The 15,184-nt window shown below is 41.7% G+C and overlaps 2 protein-coding genes across 2 annotated transcripts; both read right to left on the bottom strand.

The window, feature by feature from the left end:
* Positions 1–917: 917 nt before the first annotated feature.
* On the bottom strand, positions 918–2,000 carry LOC311142133 (gap junction alpha-3 protein-like; the record flags this gene model as incomplete). Its single annotated transcript, XM_084177719.1, has 1 exon — positions 918–2,000. The coding sequence occupies one exon, from the start codon at positions 1,998–2,000 to the stop codon at positions 918–920; it is 1,083 nt and encodes a 360-aa protein (XP_084033845.1).
* Positions 2,001–7,495: 5,495 nt separating this feature from the next.
* LOC311142668 (gap junction beta-1 protein-like) lies at positions 7,496–9,743 on the bottom strand. The gene is made up of 2 exons (XM_084178323.1): positions 9,636–9,743; positions 7,496–9,214 (listed from the first exon to the last, which is right to left on the bottom strand). Exons 1-2 carry the CDS (start codon positions 9,661–9,663, stop codon positions 8,478–8,480), a joined length of 765 nt encoding a protein of 254 aa, XP_084034449.1. The 5' UTR covers positions 9,664–9,743; the 3' UTR covers positions 7,496–8,477.
* Between the last annotated feature and the right edge of the window lie 5,441 nt (positions 9,744–15,184).

Here is a 15,184-nt window from a genome sequence, read left to right as displayed (position 1 = left end):
TGTGTGAGTCATACTTGGGTCTTGTCTGCTGGCCACGGGATTGGTCTGTACAGTAACATAACTAAAGAACATGAAGCCACCTCTGTTTGCAGCACTGCACATAGGACACACAGCATTGAGTGAATGCCTCATACATCTGATGCTTTTCAGTTGAAGTTCTGTTTCATTAGTAAAATGTTTAATGTGAACGAACTACTCCGAAGAAGTAAACAAAATGAACGTAAACCTCTACAAACGGTTTTTGTTACTGGCCCCTGACAAATGAGGTGATTTTATCCTGCTTTAAGTCTTTGTTTTCATCCTTTAAATGTTATCTTTAAAATGTTTCTTATTCAAGTAAAATCTGGTATATTTTTTGTTTTGTTAAGGCAGACATGACTGTCCATTCTGATAGAGAATGTCACGAGAGGAGATAACATTATCTTCCATATTGTTCCTTCCATAATCTTGCTCTCTTGATACAATGTTTTCTATGAAAGGCACATTGTCTACTTTGGTACAGGGTGATGTTAGGGTGTAGAAATGGGATAATGCTGCATTTTGACTGATACCTGTGTTGTGTATACACCCTGGTTTTATACTAGGGAAATTGTCAAAAAAATGTCAATACATATGCTGATGTGCTATCCCGCGTGCAATGATGTCAGAGGAGGAAAAAACAGGGTTCGTTGTTTGCAGTAACATCTTTGTTATAACATCGCAAGCGGCGTGGCAGTTTCACCATTAAGGATTCCAGCTTGAATGCCTCTCTGACAGTCCCACTCTGGCCCCAAGTCCCAAGTCTGGCCCCAAGTCAGATTAGGTCCAAGGCCCAATACTTTTTTCCTGCCACCTCAGAGGTGGAAACACAAAAGTTTGGATCTTTAGGCCAAGCACCTGTATAAAACCCTGTGGTGGAAATACGCCATAACTGTCCCTCAGATCTTTAGATCGTCTAGTCTGGTCTTATTATTGCTGTGCTTGCTGGATCGACTGGGTCGCCGTTGGTTCTCTGCAGGCGACCCTGGAGCAGAACTGGAGCCTTTCATTTCTGTGGTGTCACTCCCTTCTGGTTTACTGTTCCTCTCTACGGCCAGGTTGTCTCTGTTCTGCTTGTAGGCCACTTTGCTGCTGTAGGGGTGGTAGGCAGAGTCAGGCTTAGTCAAGATGTACTGGTCTGCATGGTAGGGCTCAGGGGCTGGGTGGTGCCTGGGGAAGTAGTTATAGTTCGGGACAAAGGGCACCACTGCCTCGCTGGGGGTCTTGTACCCTGCCTCACATGTGGACTGGGCGCGTCTGTACCGGAGGCCCTGGCGGCACTTGGTGAACCCCAGGTGATACATCTCCACTAGGTTCAGCAGCAGCGAGATGAACGCCACTGCCAGCATGAAGAGGATGAAGATGGTCTTCTCTGTGGGCCTGGAGATGTAGCAGTTCACCATGTTGGGGCAGGGTGAGCGGTTACAGGTGTACAGTGGCTTCAGCTCAAACCCATACAGCAGGTACTGAACTACGATAAATCCCACCTCGAACAGGGTCTTGAAGATGATGTTGAAGACATAGGTGCGCAGCAGGACGCCTCGCAGGCGGATGCGGCCCTGATCGTCCCTGACGGGGGGCTTCTTGGGCTTAGTGTCGGGCACCAGTTGCTGCTTGTCATTGTGGATGGCCAGCTGCGCAGCCAAGTCTTTCTCCTTCTGCTTCTGTTTCTCCTCCATGCGCACCAGGTGCAGGATGTGGCCCAGGTAGATCAGAGTGGGTGTGGACACGAAGATGATCTGCAGCACCCAGAAGCGGATGTGAGAGATGGGGAAAGTCTTGTCATAGCAGACATTCTGACAACCAGGCTGCTTGGTGTCGCAGGTGAAGCCAGACTGCTCGTCACCCCACACCTTCTCAGCTGCAGCTCCCAACACCAGGATCCTGAAGATGAAGAGCACGGTCAGCCAGACCTTGCCCACTACACTGGAGTGCTCCTGGGCACTCTCCAGCAGCTTGCCCAACAAGTTCCAGTCCCCCATAGTGGCTCACTCATAGGCTCAGTCCTACAGAGTGATCCAAAACAGGAACCTGCAATCAGAATAAAAACATATTAACTAATGCATTGCATAAGAGACAAACATCAAAATTGCATTGAAAACCGTTGCATAATAACTTGGAGAGCTTGAGAAACATGCCTCACCATTACTATATCATTACACCTAGGGTGGCATAATAAATGTACCTATGTGATGCATTTCCATTTGTAATGTATTTGGTTGTAAACTCATACATTTGAAGATAAGAGCCAAGTATTTTTACTGTGGCTATACAGACCTCTCCAGCTCAATAACTTGTTTCTAGTGTTTGGCTCAGAGGTGCAGTTTTTTTATTTGTTTGAGAGGGTTTCTGTAAATTAACCAGATTCACTTTCATATATGAGGTTTTGCTCCAAGTTTATGTGGGTCTGTTTCTTCTAGCATGAAAACATTTTTTAAAATACATGAATGTGGTCCATGCACCATGCAGAGACCAACTAATAAGTGAGATTGGTGCTTCCTGGTAATAATTTGCCATTATTTATCTGAAGATAAAGTAATGTCTAGACTTTGACTAGTTACCAACCTATGGCCTTGTCATTTCCACACAGTTTATTTTTCACAAGCTGGAGTCCTTATCCTCAACATTTCTCCAAAATGTGAGAAGTTCTGAAAAACATGAAGAAGAGTATAATGTTGGTCATGTTCCTAGGTTGTTGCCATATGCTTGTGAAACGTCTTGTAGAAAAGCTCAGGGTGGTGTGTATGTAATTTTGGGGTTTTCCCTTCATTATCCTGAGAGAAATACATTTCCTCAAAGTTCCTCTGTTTTTATTAGCATGTTTAATTTAATGGATACACCACAGACAACAGCAGGATATCCACCCTTAAAGTAACACCTGTTTCCTTCAGGAGAAACCTCCCATCAAGGGTTGCAAAATTCTGGTAACTTTCTCTAAATTCCCAGGTTTCCAGACATCCTGGTTGGAGGATTACGGATTTCCTGTTTTTTCTCACTTGATTCAGGGAATCTTTCAACCAGAATTTATGGGCATTTTGAAAGTTTGCATCCTTACCAATATCAATTTATATATTATAGGTGAGATTTGAGCACATTGTATGAACGGATGATGTACAGGTAACTGCCAAATTAAAGGAAACACCAACATAAAGTGTCTAAATAGGGCATTGGGGCGCCACGAGCCGCCAGAACAGCTTCAATGCGCCGTGGCATAGATTCTACAAGTGTCTGGAACTCTATTGGAGGGATGCGACACCATTCTTCCAAAATAAATTCCATAATTTGGTGTTTTGTTAACGGTGGTGGAAAACGCTGTCTCAAGCACCGCTCCAGAATCTCCGACAGTTGGGTTGAGATCTGGTGACTGAGACGGCTATGGCATATGGTTTACATCATTTTCATGCTCATCAAACCATTCAGTGACCACTCGTCACTCCCATCAGGATATAAATGATTCACCATAGGTTGAAGGCGATCACTCAGAAGATCTGTGTATTTATTGGTGTTTACCTTGCCCTCTAAGGGTTGAGCAGACCTAAACCATGCCAGGAAAAAGCAACCACACCATAACAGAGCCATCAGAACCCTAATTTACTTGTGTTTCCTTTATTTTGGCAGTTACCTGTATATTGATCACACTCGTTGTACTTAGTTGTAGGCTACTTTATATGTTGTATTTAGTGTATTCAGTATGTGATAGTATATCAGGAATAGATAATAGAAATAGGTTGTCTCCCATCTGAAAGGTTCTAGAGCAGTATATGTATCTCATCCTCATACTGATCCTGTTAATAGTCTCAAAAGTTAATAGTCCCCTGCCTGTCATCTTAGTATTACAGGTATCATGTATGAATGCCCATTGCATGCAGACTAAGTACTGACTGTACCCATTACCCAGAGAGTATGCCCTGGAGCAGATGGTGGCCTGGCCACTGTAGCCTACTGCCAGGCAGTGTAAACTGGAGATCAGATGGAGGAGCTCCAAGACACACACACTGACACACACATGGCCCAACAGGGTGCAACTCTCCTCTCCCTAGATATAGGTTACCGGTACATTCCCAGGGGTTGAGTGGACACTTTAGTAAACATACCTACTCATTGATGCCAGTTAGACTTCCCTCTGGAAGTGGCGGTCAGGTTCCCAGATGTGTTTCCCCACAGGGATTTTAAAATTATTAAAAACTAGGTTGCTGTTACCTAATAGCCTTCCATGACAGTATACATGTGGATGGCCAAGAACTTTTCTCAATCTAGGACTTGTCTGATTACATTTATAATAGTCCATGATCTAATCATCTCTGACGTCATCTGTTAAACTCTGCTCTTATTACACACTAATAATATTTTATAACAATTCTGGCCTGGTTAGTAGAGACTGCACTGTAACTACACTGAAATGGTTGTCTTCCCTCATTACAGTTTGAAGTTGAACCATTTCAGAAATTCAGAGACTAATATTGACCAACCTGCTTTTGGAGGTATTACATACTTATGATACAGTGAATTTACGTAATTACTGGTCTCTTACAGTATGAGCACATGACTGCAAGGACCATTAATAAAAATGATTTTCCAATGTACGTTTCTTCAGTTGAAACTTTTATAGACATAGTGTGTCAAGACCCACCTTCCCATGATGCTCATCTCCAGTGAAATTGCAGATCCAGTGGTGGCGTCTCCACTTAGGTCGCTATCCATCACAGTCTACACTGTGGTAATCCTGTCCCCGACAAGACCATGTCCTTGGATAGTGATGACCCTACACTACTAATGTTAAGCTATCTTGTCTACAAATGATTTCGATGAGTTTTTAGCTCTTGTTGAATCTCCTTACTTACGCCCCATAAATGTGTCCTGTAAAAGTAACCACCAATAGGACCTCTGTAAGAACCCTTTTACACTGTCAGTTAGCTAGGATGAGTACACTCACTCCCTGTAGAAAATTATAAAGCCCACTGCTAAAGTGATGTTTCTTTACGACTGAGTGGCATCTAAGTAGTCCATTGGGGGGTGGGTTTTAGTCTTGCGTGGATTGGCTCTAAATATAATTCACTGTGAAGGGAGTGGCTTTGCTATCACATGCAGGGGGATTGGGAGGGGGGGGGGGGTGGGGGGGGTGGAGTTGAAAGGTGAAGTGTTCCAAGTCCTGTGGCTGTGTGGGGGTGGGAGAGCATCAGAAAATGGAAAAAGGTGGGCCCTCCATTCTTTGTTATGGTTGTGATTGACTGGCACGTACTCCTGTGTCATTGTTGACAGGCTGACAGGAATCTCACAGTCTGTGGTGGTTGTAAATTCAACAGAGGACATCCTTCCAAACAGAAGCAGTTATATTTACTTTACCTAAAAGAGACAAAACCATGTTTGGTTAAACTGACCTCAGTTCATTGTAGGGATAAAATGTACCCCTTTAAGCATCAAATTGTATGGTCAGATAAGTCACATATGGTACATTGCAAATCTGCACTTTGAAAGGTACAGTATGAATGCTTACCATACGAAGAGTTTATTTCCAAAACGCTATATCCACAATTCTTTCACATTTGTGTTTTTTCATCAGAAAGGATTGCTTATGGGTACCTTCATGTGTGTGTAAAATATTATTGTTCTCCGATTTTAAATTCATACATTTTAGATGTGTATGAAAATGTTTTTTGTTTGTTGCTAAATGCTATATATCCATTGTTTAGCTTGAATATAATATTTGTATCCTGTATATTTGACTGTGATATGTGTTTGTCTCACCTAGCTATCTTAAGATGAATGCACCTACTGTAAGTCGCTCTGGTTAAGAGCATCTGCTGACTGACTAAAATGTCAAATATAAAAGGTTTACAAACAGATCTCATGTTAAATTTTTTATATTGATGTCACAAATGTATAATTTGTACATTTCTTAATTAAAATGTAGTAATTTGTTACATTTGACCATGTAAAACCTAGCAGTACTTATTTCTCTGAGAGTGAGGCGATTATATAGCATTTTGCAAAAAAACATGACTATTTGTATTTTTGAAATGAAACCATCAAGTGATAGATGTTATACAAATACATGTCTGTCATTGAAACCCATGCCATGATTAGATAGTGAAAAAACACAAATTTCTTTCATAATTTCTTTAGACAATAAAAGCTAATTTAACAACATTTCTGAAAGTGGATATATAGCGTTTCGGAATGAAGCTCTTCATATGACCAAAATGTTCTGTATTTATCCATTAACAGCTTGTTAAAAGCAAAGTGTCAGATAACAATAACTCCAGATAACATCTACATTTAGTGGAGCTATACATAGCGGACAGTGAAAATTATTGTGATTAAACATCTCCCTTCTGTCAGACCTCACACCTCATAGACTCTCTATATATGGTCTCTATTGACGTGCTCTAGAAAAAGAGAAATGCCCTCACACTTGCCCCTGCTAGGTCCAGCTGTCCCCAGGGTGAATATTTCTTAGGCTCAGAGGCTGACCCCTCACAAGGCTATGCTATTGATAACCTGGGACCATGCACTCTACCCGGCCTGTCTGAGTCTTTAATCACTGAGGCTGCCTCAGACATTTCCTCACAGGCGGTCTGACAGCTCACGAGAACTCGAGCCTACCTCTGTCTTTTAGAAAGCTTCCTGAGACTTCATTATTTGATTGTGTTTAAAAAATAAATCAATTAATTAAACCTTTTCCCCTTCAATTATTACTCAATGGCACTGTCAATTGACGACCATAACAGTAGATAATCTATAAACCATTAGAATTTAATGTTTTGGGATAGTTTTATATGTTAATGCTGCACTCCTGTGGCTTTCTGAAGTATTACATAAAGGTAACATCACCTTGTAACACAAGACCACATTCAAAATAATGGAAACACTTGAGTAAATGAGGGATACAAATTATATTGAAAGCAGGTGCTTCCACACGTGTGGTTCCTGAGTTTATTTACGCAATTGACATCCCATCATGCTTAGGGTCATGTATAAAAATGCACAGTCGCCCATTGTTTTGGCTACCATGGCTAGAAGAAGAGATCTCTGTGACTGAAAGGGAGGTCTCAAAGGAGCATAGGGGATTTAAAGGGTATGTGTGTGTGTGTGTCACCAGATCTCAACCCAATTGAACACTTATGGGAGATTCTGGAGCGGCTCCCGCGACAGCGTTTTCCACCACCATCAACTAAACACCAAATGATGGAATTTCTTGTGTAAGAATGGTGTCGCATTCCTCCAATAGAGTTCCAGACACTTGTAGAATCTATGCCAACTTTGCCAAGACGCATTGAAGCTGTTCTGGAGGCTCGTGGTGGCCCAATGCCCTATTAAGATGCTTCATGTTGGTGTTTCCTTTATTTTGACAGTTAACCTGTACATAAAGCATTCAGAATACACTCACAAGCATATAAGCATATAGTTGTGTTTACTACTAGCTCATTATAATATTTCCATGTGGCTATTGTTCATAATTAAACTCAAGCGTTTTATTAGGAATTTCACATTTTATTAGCTACAGCAATAAAACAGTGCAATACATTCAATATAAGAAGGCATGGTATACAACAAAAAAGGGACTAAAATACTATATATATTATGAAGTAAAAACTTTACAGTACCACAAATTCTAAACATTTATTATCCTTTCTCTCACACACACACACAATAGTTTTAAAGCAGCAATGCTGTATATACTAGTAAGAAAAACTATGAGATAGACATTTAAACATGTTCACTGATCATTTGGTTCTTCCATCGTAACTTCAACTTTGAAAGTTAAGCACATTTTCTCATTCATTATCCATTCTATATTACTCTATATGCTTGCATAATCAATCTCATTCATAGCATTCAAAGCACCATTCAGATGTCTTGAAGCACCCACTTGATATTTCACTATGAAAGTGAGGTAGTTATTAGTGGTGCTTTGAAATGGCCTCATAGTTATTAGTAATAGTCCAACACAACCACCAGATGTTGGTTAAATTAATCACTTGGACAGTTTTCTTGGGTTAATATTTACAATGGACAATTGAACCCATACCCAGGCTTTGTCCTAAGCACGCCGCATTATCAGTGATTAAATTGGCTGTCAGGAATTGAAAAATATTTATAAACCATGATATAGAATAGATGATGAGCTGGTTTAGTTTCTTGAATTTGCAGAGCATACCGAAGCTGGCACATTGAATTCAGCTGAATTTGAGGCATTGCAAGGTAAGGGCATGTTAATAAATCAGTTTACCATACTTTTCTTCAGTCTCCTCTTCTGTCGAGCTTGTGTCTATATCCAAATTGAAATTGCCCTATTACTCATATCCATTTGAAGTATAATTTCAACAAGTATCGAAAAAGTGTCCACACATCATGGTGCAGTAAGCAGATTAATGAGTGTTGTTAAGGCCCTTACCTTGAGCTTTGAGCATGTTATGTGCCCAATTACAGTTATACTGCCCTGGTCCGTTTAGTTTGTTCTAGTAAGAGCAGAGCTTTTGGGTGAGCCATGCTCCCATGGTTGAGTCTCCAGCATTGCTTAAGTGCCTACTGCAAGCCTTCCCTGCCAGGAATACCACCTCTGCGATGTTGAGCAAGATACAGATCCCTGACACAGCCAGCATGAACACAGTGAAGACGGTCTTCTCTGTGGGCCTGGACACAAAGCAGTCCACCGTGTTGGGGCAGGGGTACGAGTCACACTTGACTAGCCGGATCATCTTATAGCCGGGGTAGATCATGTAGAAGAGATACATGAAGGTCACTTCAAAGATGATGCGGAAGAACAGGCTGATGATATATGTCCACCAGAGGGCACCTGTGATCTTCATCTTCTGGGTCTTGATCTGCTCCAGGTCCTTGGGGCTGGCCCGGCCAGACAGTTTATAGAGCTTCTTGTCGATGTGTCGGCGATGGGCCACATGCATGGCCACCAGCAGGGCCGGGGTGGACACCAAGATGAGCTGCAGGGCCCACAGACGGATATGTGAGATGGGGAAGAAGTGGTCATAACAGACGCTGTTGCAGCCAGGCTGCTGGGTATTACAGGTAAAGCCAGACTTCTCGTCGCCCCACACACTCTCTGCTGCAACCACCAGGACCAGGATACGGAAGATGAAGAGGACAGACAGCCAGATACGACCGATGCCGGTGGAGTGTCTGTTTACACCGCTGATGACGGCATAAAAGGACGCCCAGTTCATTTTCGATTCCAGGTCTGAAAAACAAGGATGGCATTAAAATTATTTAATTGTAGAAGCTATGAGGTCAACATTGTTGATCATTTGTTGATAATTTGGCATAAAAAAAGTTGCCTTACATACGTTAATTATTTCCACAAGATTTCTTTATACAAATACTAATTGCACGGTTTGTTACTAAAAACACAGATCTCACATAACCCGCTTCACCAGTCAACACCACTGTCCGACCAGCACTGGTCAGCGACTGAGATATTGGGACATCTCAATAAAGCCATCCATTCTTTAAAAGCAGAATCCCCCAAGACTAATTCCATATTCTTCAAATCCAACAGCAACTAAGCTCTCTCCAGCTTGCTATATTTCAGATCTATTTAATTCCATTCCAGTCATTCCTGCCATGCCAGAAGAAGAGACTTGGAGAGGTGGAGAGGTTACCAAGCTCAACAGGAGGTGTAAGAGGCATAGGCGGCACCCAGGGTGGAGGACAACGTTGACCCGCCGGTGTAGCGTGGACATTGATGTGCGTCCAGTGGAAAACCAAGCCTCTCTACCAGCCCTGACGTTAGTGTGCGGCTTAAGAGCGCAAGTCTTTGGTCTGGCACAACACACCATGTGAGCTTTTTTCCCAAAGTCACTGACAAGGGTGTATCTGCCCCCATGTGACCAGTGTGCCATGTTGACACTGGCACCAACCTGCATGGTATATATGTTGCCTTCCCACAGCCAAACTGACCACAGACTGTGGTCGTAGTGGGGACTTTCATTAAATGTTCTATAATATATGAAGTGCCATAACAAAAACTATGATATGTCAATGCAAATTGTGTAGTAACAGAGTTCGGGTCTATTTCACTTTAACTCAAATCAATATATAAATGAGAAAACACCAATATTTCAAATAATTCCCTATTGAAATATGATACATCTTAGAGTAGAACATATAAATGTATCCATGGAAGGATTAACAAAATATTTATGACAGACCGTTCTTGATGAAAAGAGAAATGAAAAGTAAGAGAATATTAGAGGAATGGGATTCCTGAACTTGAGATGGCAAATTGAATGGCTAAATTATGATTTCCAAAATAAAAACTTTACTTAAAGTTATTATTCAAGATTTGCATGTTTTTTTATTCTCACAGTGTGCACCCCTGATTTTCTAAGATACACTATATATACAAAGGTATGTGGACACCCCTTCAAATTAGTGGATTCGGCTATTTCAGCCACACCCATTGCTGACAGGTGTATAAAACTGAGCACACAGCCATGCAATCTACATAGACAAACATTGGCAGTAGAATGGCCTTACTGAAGAGCTCAGTGACTTTCAACGTGGCCCCGTCATAGGATGCCACCTTTCCAACAAGTCAGTTCGTCAAATTCCTGCCCTGCTAGAGCTGCCCCGGTCAACTGTTAGTGTTGTTATTGTGAAGTGGAAACGTCAAGGAGCAACAATGGCTCAGCCGCGAAGTGGTAGGCCACACAAGCTCACAGAACGGGACCGCCGAGTACTGAAGTATGTAGTGCGTAAAAATTTTCTGTCTTCAGGTGCAACACTCACTAGCGAGTTCCAAACTTCCTCTGGAAGCAACGTCAGCACAATAACTGTTCGTCAGGAGCTTCATGAAATGGGTTTCCATGGCCGAGCAGCCGCACACAAGCCTAAGATCACCATGCGTAATGACAAGCGTTGGCTGGAGTGGTGTAAAGCTCGCTGCCATTGGACTCTGGAGCAGTGGAAACGTGTTCTCTGGAGTGATGAATAACGCTTCACCATCTGGCAGTTCAACGGACAAATCTGGGTTTGGCAGATGCCAGGAGAACGCCACCTGCCCGAATGCATAGTGCCAACTGTAAAGTTTGGTGGAGGAAGAATAATGGTCTGGGAAATCTTAACGCTACAGCATACAATGACATTCTAGATCATTCTGTGCTTCCAACTTTGTGGCAACCGTTTGGGGAAGGCCCTTTTCTGTTTCAGCATGTCAATGCCCCCGTGCACAAAGCGAGGTCCATACAGAAATGGTTTGTCGAGATCGGTGTGGAAGAACTTGACTGGCGTGTACAGAGCCCTGACCTCAACCCCATCGAACACCTTTGGGATGAATTGGAATGCCGACTGCGAGCCAGGCCTAATCGCCCAACATCAGTGCCCGACCTCACTAATGCTCTTGTAGCTAAATGGGAGCAAGTCCCCGCAGTAATGTTCCAACATCTAGTGGAAAGCCTTCCCAGAAGAGTGGAGGCTGTTATAGCAGCAAAGGGAGGACCAACTCCATATTAGTGCCCATGATTTTGGAATGAGATGTTCAAGCAGGTGTCCACATACTTTTGGTCATGTAGTGTATTTTACAAGCAATCTATTGTGTGGCTGTTACTGGTTATGTAAGAATAATTAATTAAGAAAAATTAAATAGAACCCAAAAGGTGCTTTTAAATGATGTTAATACATCAAATACATATTTTTAAGGATCGTTTTAGATGATTAGAAACCTATTCACCAACATGTAAATCATGACAACAAAAGGAAAATAAAAACGTTTTTGTATACTTAATTTAGATTTCACAGTTGTAACAAATTATTAAATTCATAAAATTACCTTCAGTAGAATTAGTGCACAAACACACCCAGAAATAACATCAGTATAGATAGATTTTTTTTGTCCATTAGTGACTATGTGAGCCAAAACACCATGAGTTTGCATTGCTAATGATTTCTCTCACACTAGCCACTGCCCTGCACAGTCAGAGTCATATGCTCTTGTGTGAATAATTTACATACAATAGCTGCTTTTATTGGATCCAACAAGCCCCTTTAGAATTCGCCTACCCTCAGCAAAGGAAAGAATCTGTGTGGACACAAAGAAGCCTGTCCTATCTATTGTGAACTGTGCTGCAAGGGAAGTGGAGGCTCCTTTTGACGCAATACGGAGTAAAAAGTACAAAACCCAAACAAAGAAAGTCTAACCACATGCAGAGGGAGTAAATCTTATAGATAACAGTTGAGAAATAAATGCTTGCTGTGTGCGTCACAGTGTGTGTGGTATTTCCAAAGACATTCTAACCTTTCCTTGTATACCCACCTGCTGTCAAGAGGTTCAGAGGAATACTCTTAAATAATCTTAAACAAGCCTCAGACAGATCCACATCTAGAGGGAGCTAGGTCCACTGATGACACACTAGCCTTCTTTATACCTGCCGCTGCTATCATGCGTTCACAGGCACTTTCCTCACTGCACTAAAAACTGCTATGGTGAAACCCTTTCTGAAGAAAGTAATCTAGATTCTTCAGCTCTTAGCAATTTTCAGCCAATCTCCAACCTTCCATTCTTAAGCAAAATTCTGGAGAAATTGGTTTTCAAACAACTAAATTATTTTTTAAGTGCCAACTGTATTTTTAAACAATTCCTTAGTTAAAGTGGTAAATTATCTTAGAGCCAACACAGATGCCAAACAGCTCTCTGTCCTTGTATTCTTGGATTTAAGTGCTGCATTCGACACTGTTGACCACAATGTCCCTCTGGACAGACTGGAGAAGTGGGTTGGCCTCTCCGGTCCAGTTCTAAATTGGTTTAGGACCTATTTAACCGGTCAAGAGTTTTTTTGTCACCCTTGGTGAACATAACTCAGAGAAAATAGATATCACATGTGGAGTTCCACAAGGTTCGATTTTGGGTCCGGTACTGTTCAGTTTATATATGTTACCCTTTGGCAGCGTTATCAGAAAGCACGGCATTGATTTTCACTGTTATGCAGACGATAAACAACTTTACATTTCTGTGTCACCAGGGGATTTTAGCTCCACAGATAATAATAATAATATGATATTAATAAATAATAATATGATATGCCATTTAGCAGACGCTTTTATCCAAAGCAACTTACAGTCATGTGTGCATAAATTTTTACGTATGGGTGGTCCCGGGGAGCGAACCCACTACCCTGGCGTTACAAGCGCCATGCTCTACCAATTGAGCTACAGAGGACCACCCATTATTAGACTGTATTAGTTATTTAAATACTTGGATGGCTCACAACTTCCTCCAGCTAAATCAAGACAAGACCGAGGTACTTATTGTTGGAGCCAAAGCACAGAGAGAGAATCTGGCCGCACATTTTAATTCACGGGCAATAAAGTTAAAACACCAGGTAAAAAACCTAGGTGTCATTTTTGATTCTGAACTCAATTTTGAATCACACATTAGGAATGTGACCAAAATAGTTTTTTACCACCTGGGGAACATTGCCAAGGTGCGACCGTTTCTATCTCAGGCTGATACAGAGAGACTCATCCATGCTTTTATTACAAGCAGGCTTGACTACTGTAATGCTCTCCTGTCTGGTCTACCCAAGAAAGCCATTGGTCAACTGCAAAACATACAGAATGCTGCAGCAAAGGTACTGACCAAGACCAGACGGAAAGCACACATAAAAAATATTTTGCATCTTCAAAGTGGTAGGCATGTTGTGTAAATCAAATGATACAAACCCCAAAAAATCCATTTTAATTCCAGTTTGTAAGGCAACAAAATAGGAAAAATGCCAAGGGGGGTGAATACTTTCGCAAGCCACTGTACATATCAGACATTTTTGAGTTATGTACCCAGTAGGTCCCTCAGGTCCTCGGTCACTGGCCTTTTAACTATCCCAAAGCCTAGGACCAAGAGGCATGGAGAGGCAGCCTTTAGTTACTATGCCCCGAGCCTCTGGAATAGCCTGCCAGAGAACCTGAGGGGGGCCGAAACTCTGATTTTAAAACACACCTTTTTGGCTTTGCTTTTCCTTAGGGTGCTTTTTAGTCTTTCAGTTTTTATTGTTATCCTTTTGTTTTTTATCCTCTTATGTTTGTTGTGTAGTAAATATTTCAGTTTTTATTGTCATAGTTTTATATTGATGTTTTTTTTCCTGTGAAGTGCATTGCTCTGAAGTGCATTGTGTTGCATTCATGTCTGAAATGTGCTATATAAATAAAGCTTCATTTTATTTTATTTGAATTTGTCCTGCTCTTGTCCACATTTTGATTGTGCCCACATTTTGTAAAATATGTCTATACATGGCATTCAAATGTGTCTTATATGTCAACTGTTTCCGCATTGTGCCCACATTTCCTCATCCCTCCCTATACGCAAATTATTTGACAGCTATTCTTTCAAAAACTTTTTTTTGGGACACATATTGATGCCATAAGTCTATGGAGCCACCTATCAAATATTTTAGAGGGCAGCATAATGATGATTTCAATGGTTTCACTGTCCAGTTCCGTCTCAATCAACTGTATTTATAAAGCCCTTTTTACATCAGCAGTTGTGCTTATACAGAAACCCAGCCTAAAACCCCAAAGAGACAGCAATGCAGATGTAGAAGAACAGTGGAAAAACTATCTAGAAAGGCAGGAACCTAGGAAGAAACCTAGAGAGGAGCCAGGCTCTGAGGGGTAGCCAGTCCTCTTCTGGCTGTGCCAGGTGGACATTATAAGAGTACATGGCCATTAAGGCCAGATCGTTGTTCAAACGTTCATAGATGACCAGCAGGGTCAAATAATAATCACAGAGGGTGCAACAGGTCAGCACCTCAGGAGTAAACGTCAGTTGGCTTTTCATAGCCGAGCATTCAGAGGTAGAGACAGCAGGTGTGGGAGAGAGAGTCTACACTTGTAAAATTCCAAACATAATGTGTGCCGGTCTACCTCCGAAGGTAGTCAGGAAGATCTGATCACAATCAGACCATAATGCGTCTTTTAATCATCCACACCTGTCTGGAAATGTGGGCACAATCAGAATGTGGACAAGATCAGGACAAAGGATGCATGTTAGAACCAGGTATAAACGGGGCTACTGACTAAGGTTAAAAATCACCACACATTAAGAGCGACATGAAGCTAGAACTTGGTGGCCCAGAATTGAGGTGGTGTACTGGGTATAATTTCACTTTAGCACAGTTGTCCAATGGGTAGCAAATAAAGAAACATTTTAGTGAGCATG

This window comes from Coregonus lavaretus (assembly GCF_964263955.1).
Source record: "Coregonus lavaretus genome assembly, chromosome: 15".
In the NCBI taxonomy this organism is placed as follows: Eukaryota; Metazoa; Chordata; class Actinopteri; order Salmoniformes; family Salmonidae; genus Coregonus; species Coregonus lavaretus.
This window is presented reverse-complemented; position numbering and strand designations above follow the sequence as displayed.

Excerpts from the sequence above, each read along its gene's own strand:
- LOC311142668 (XM_084178323.1), bottom strand. The coding sequence starts at position 9,663 with ATGCCTCTTACACCTCCTGTTGAGCTTG. Across the intron at positions 9,215-9,635 it reads TACACCTCCTGTTGAGCTTG|ACCTGGAATCGAAAATGAAC; the intron begins GTAACCTCTCCA and ends CTTGTTTTTCAG.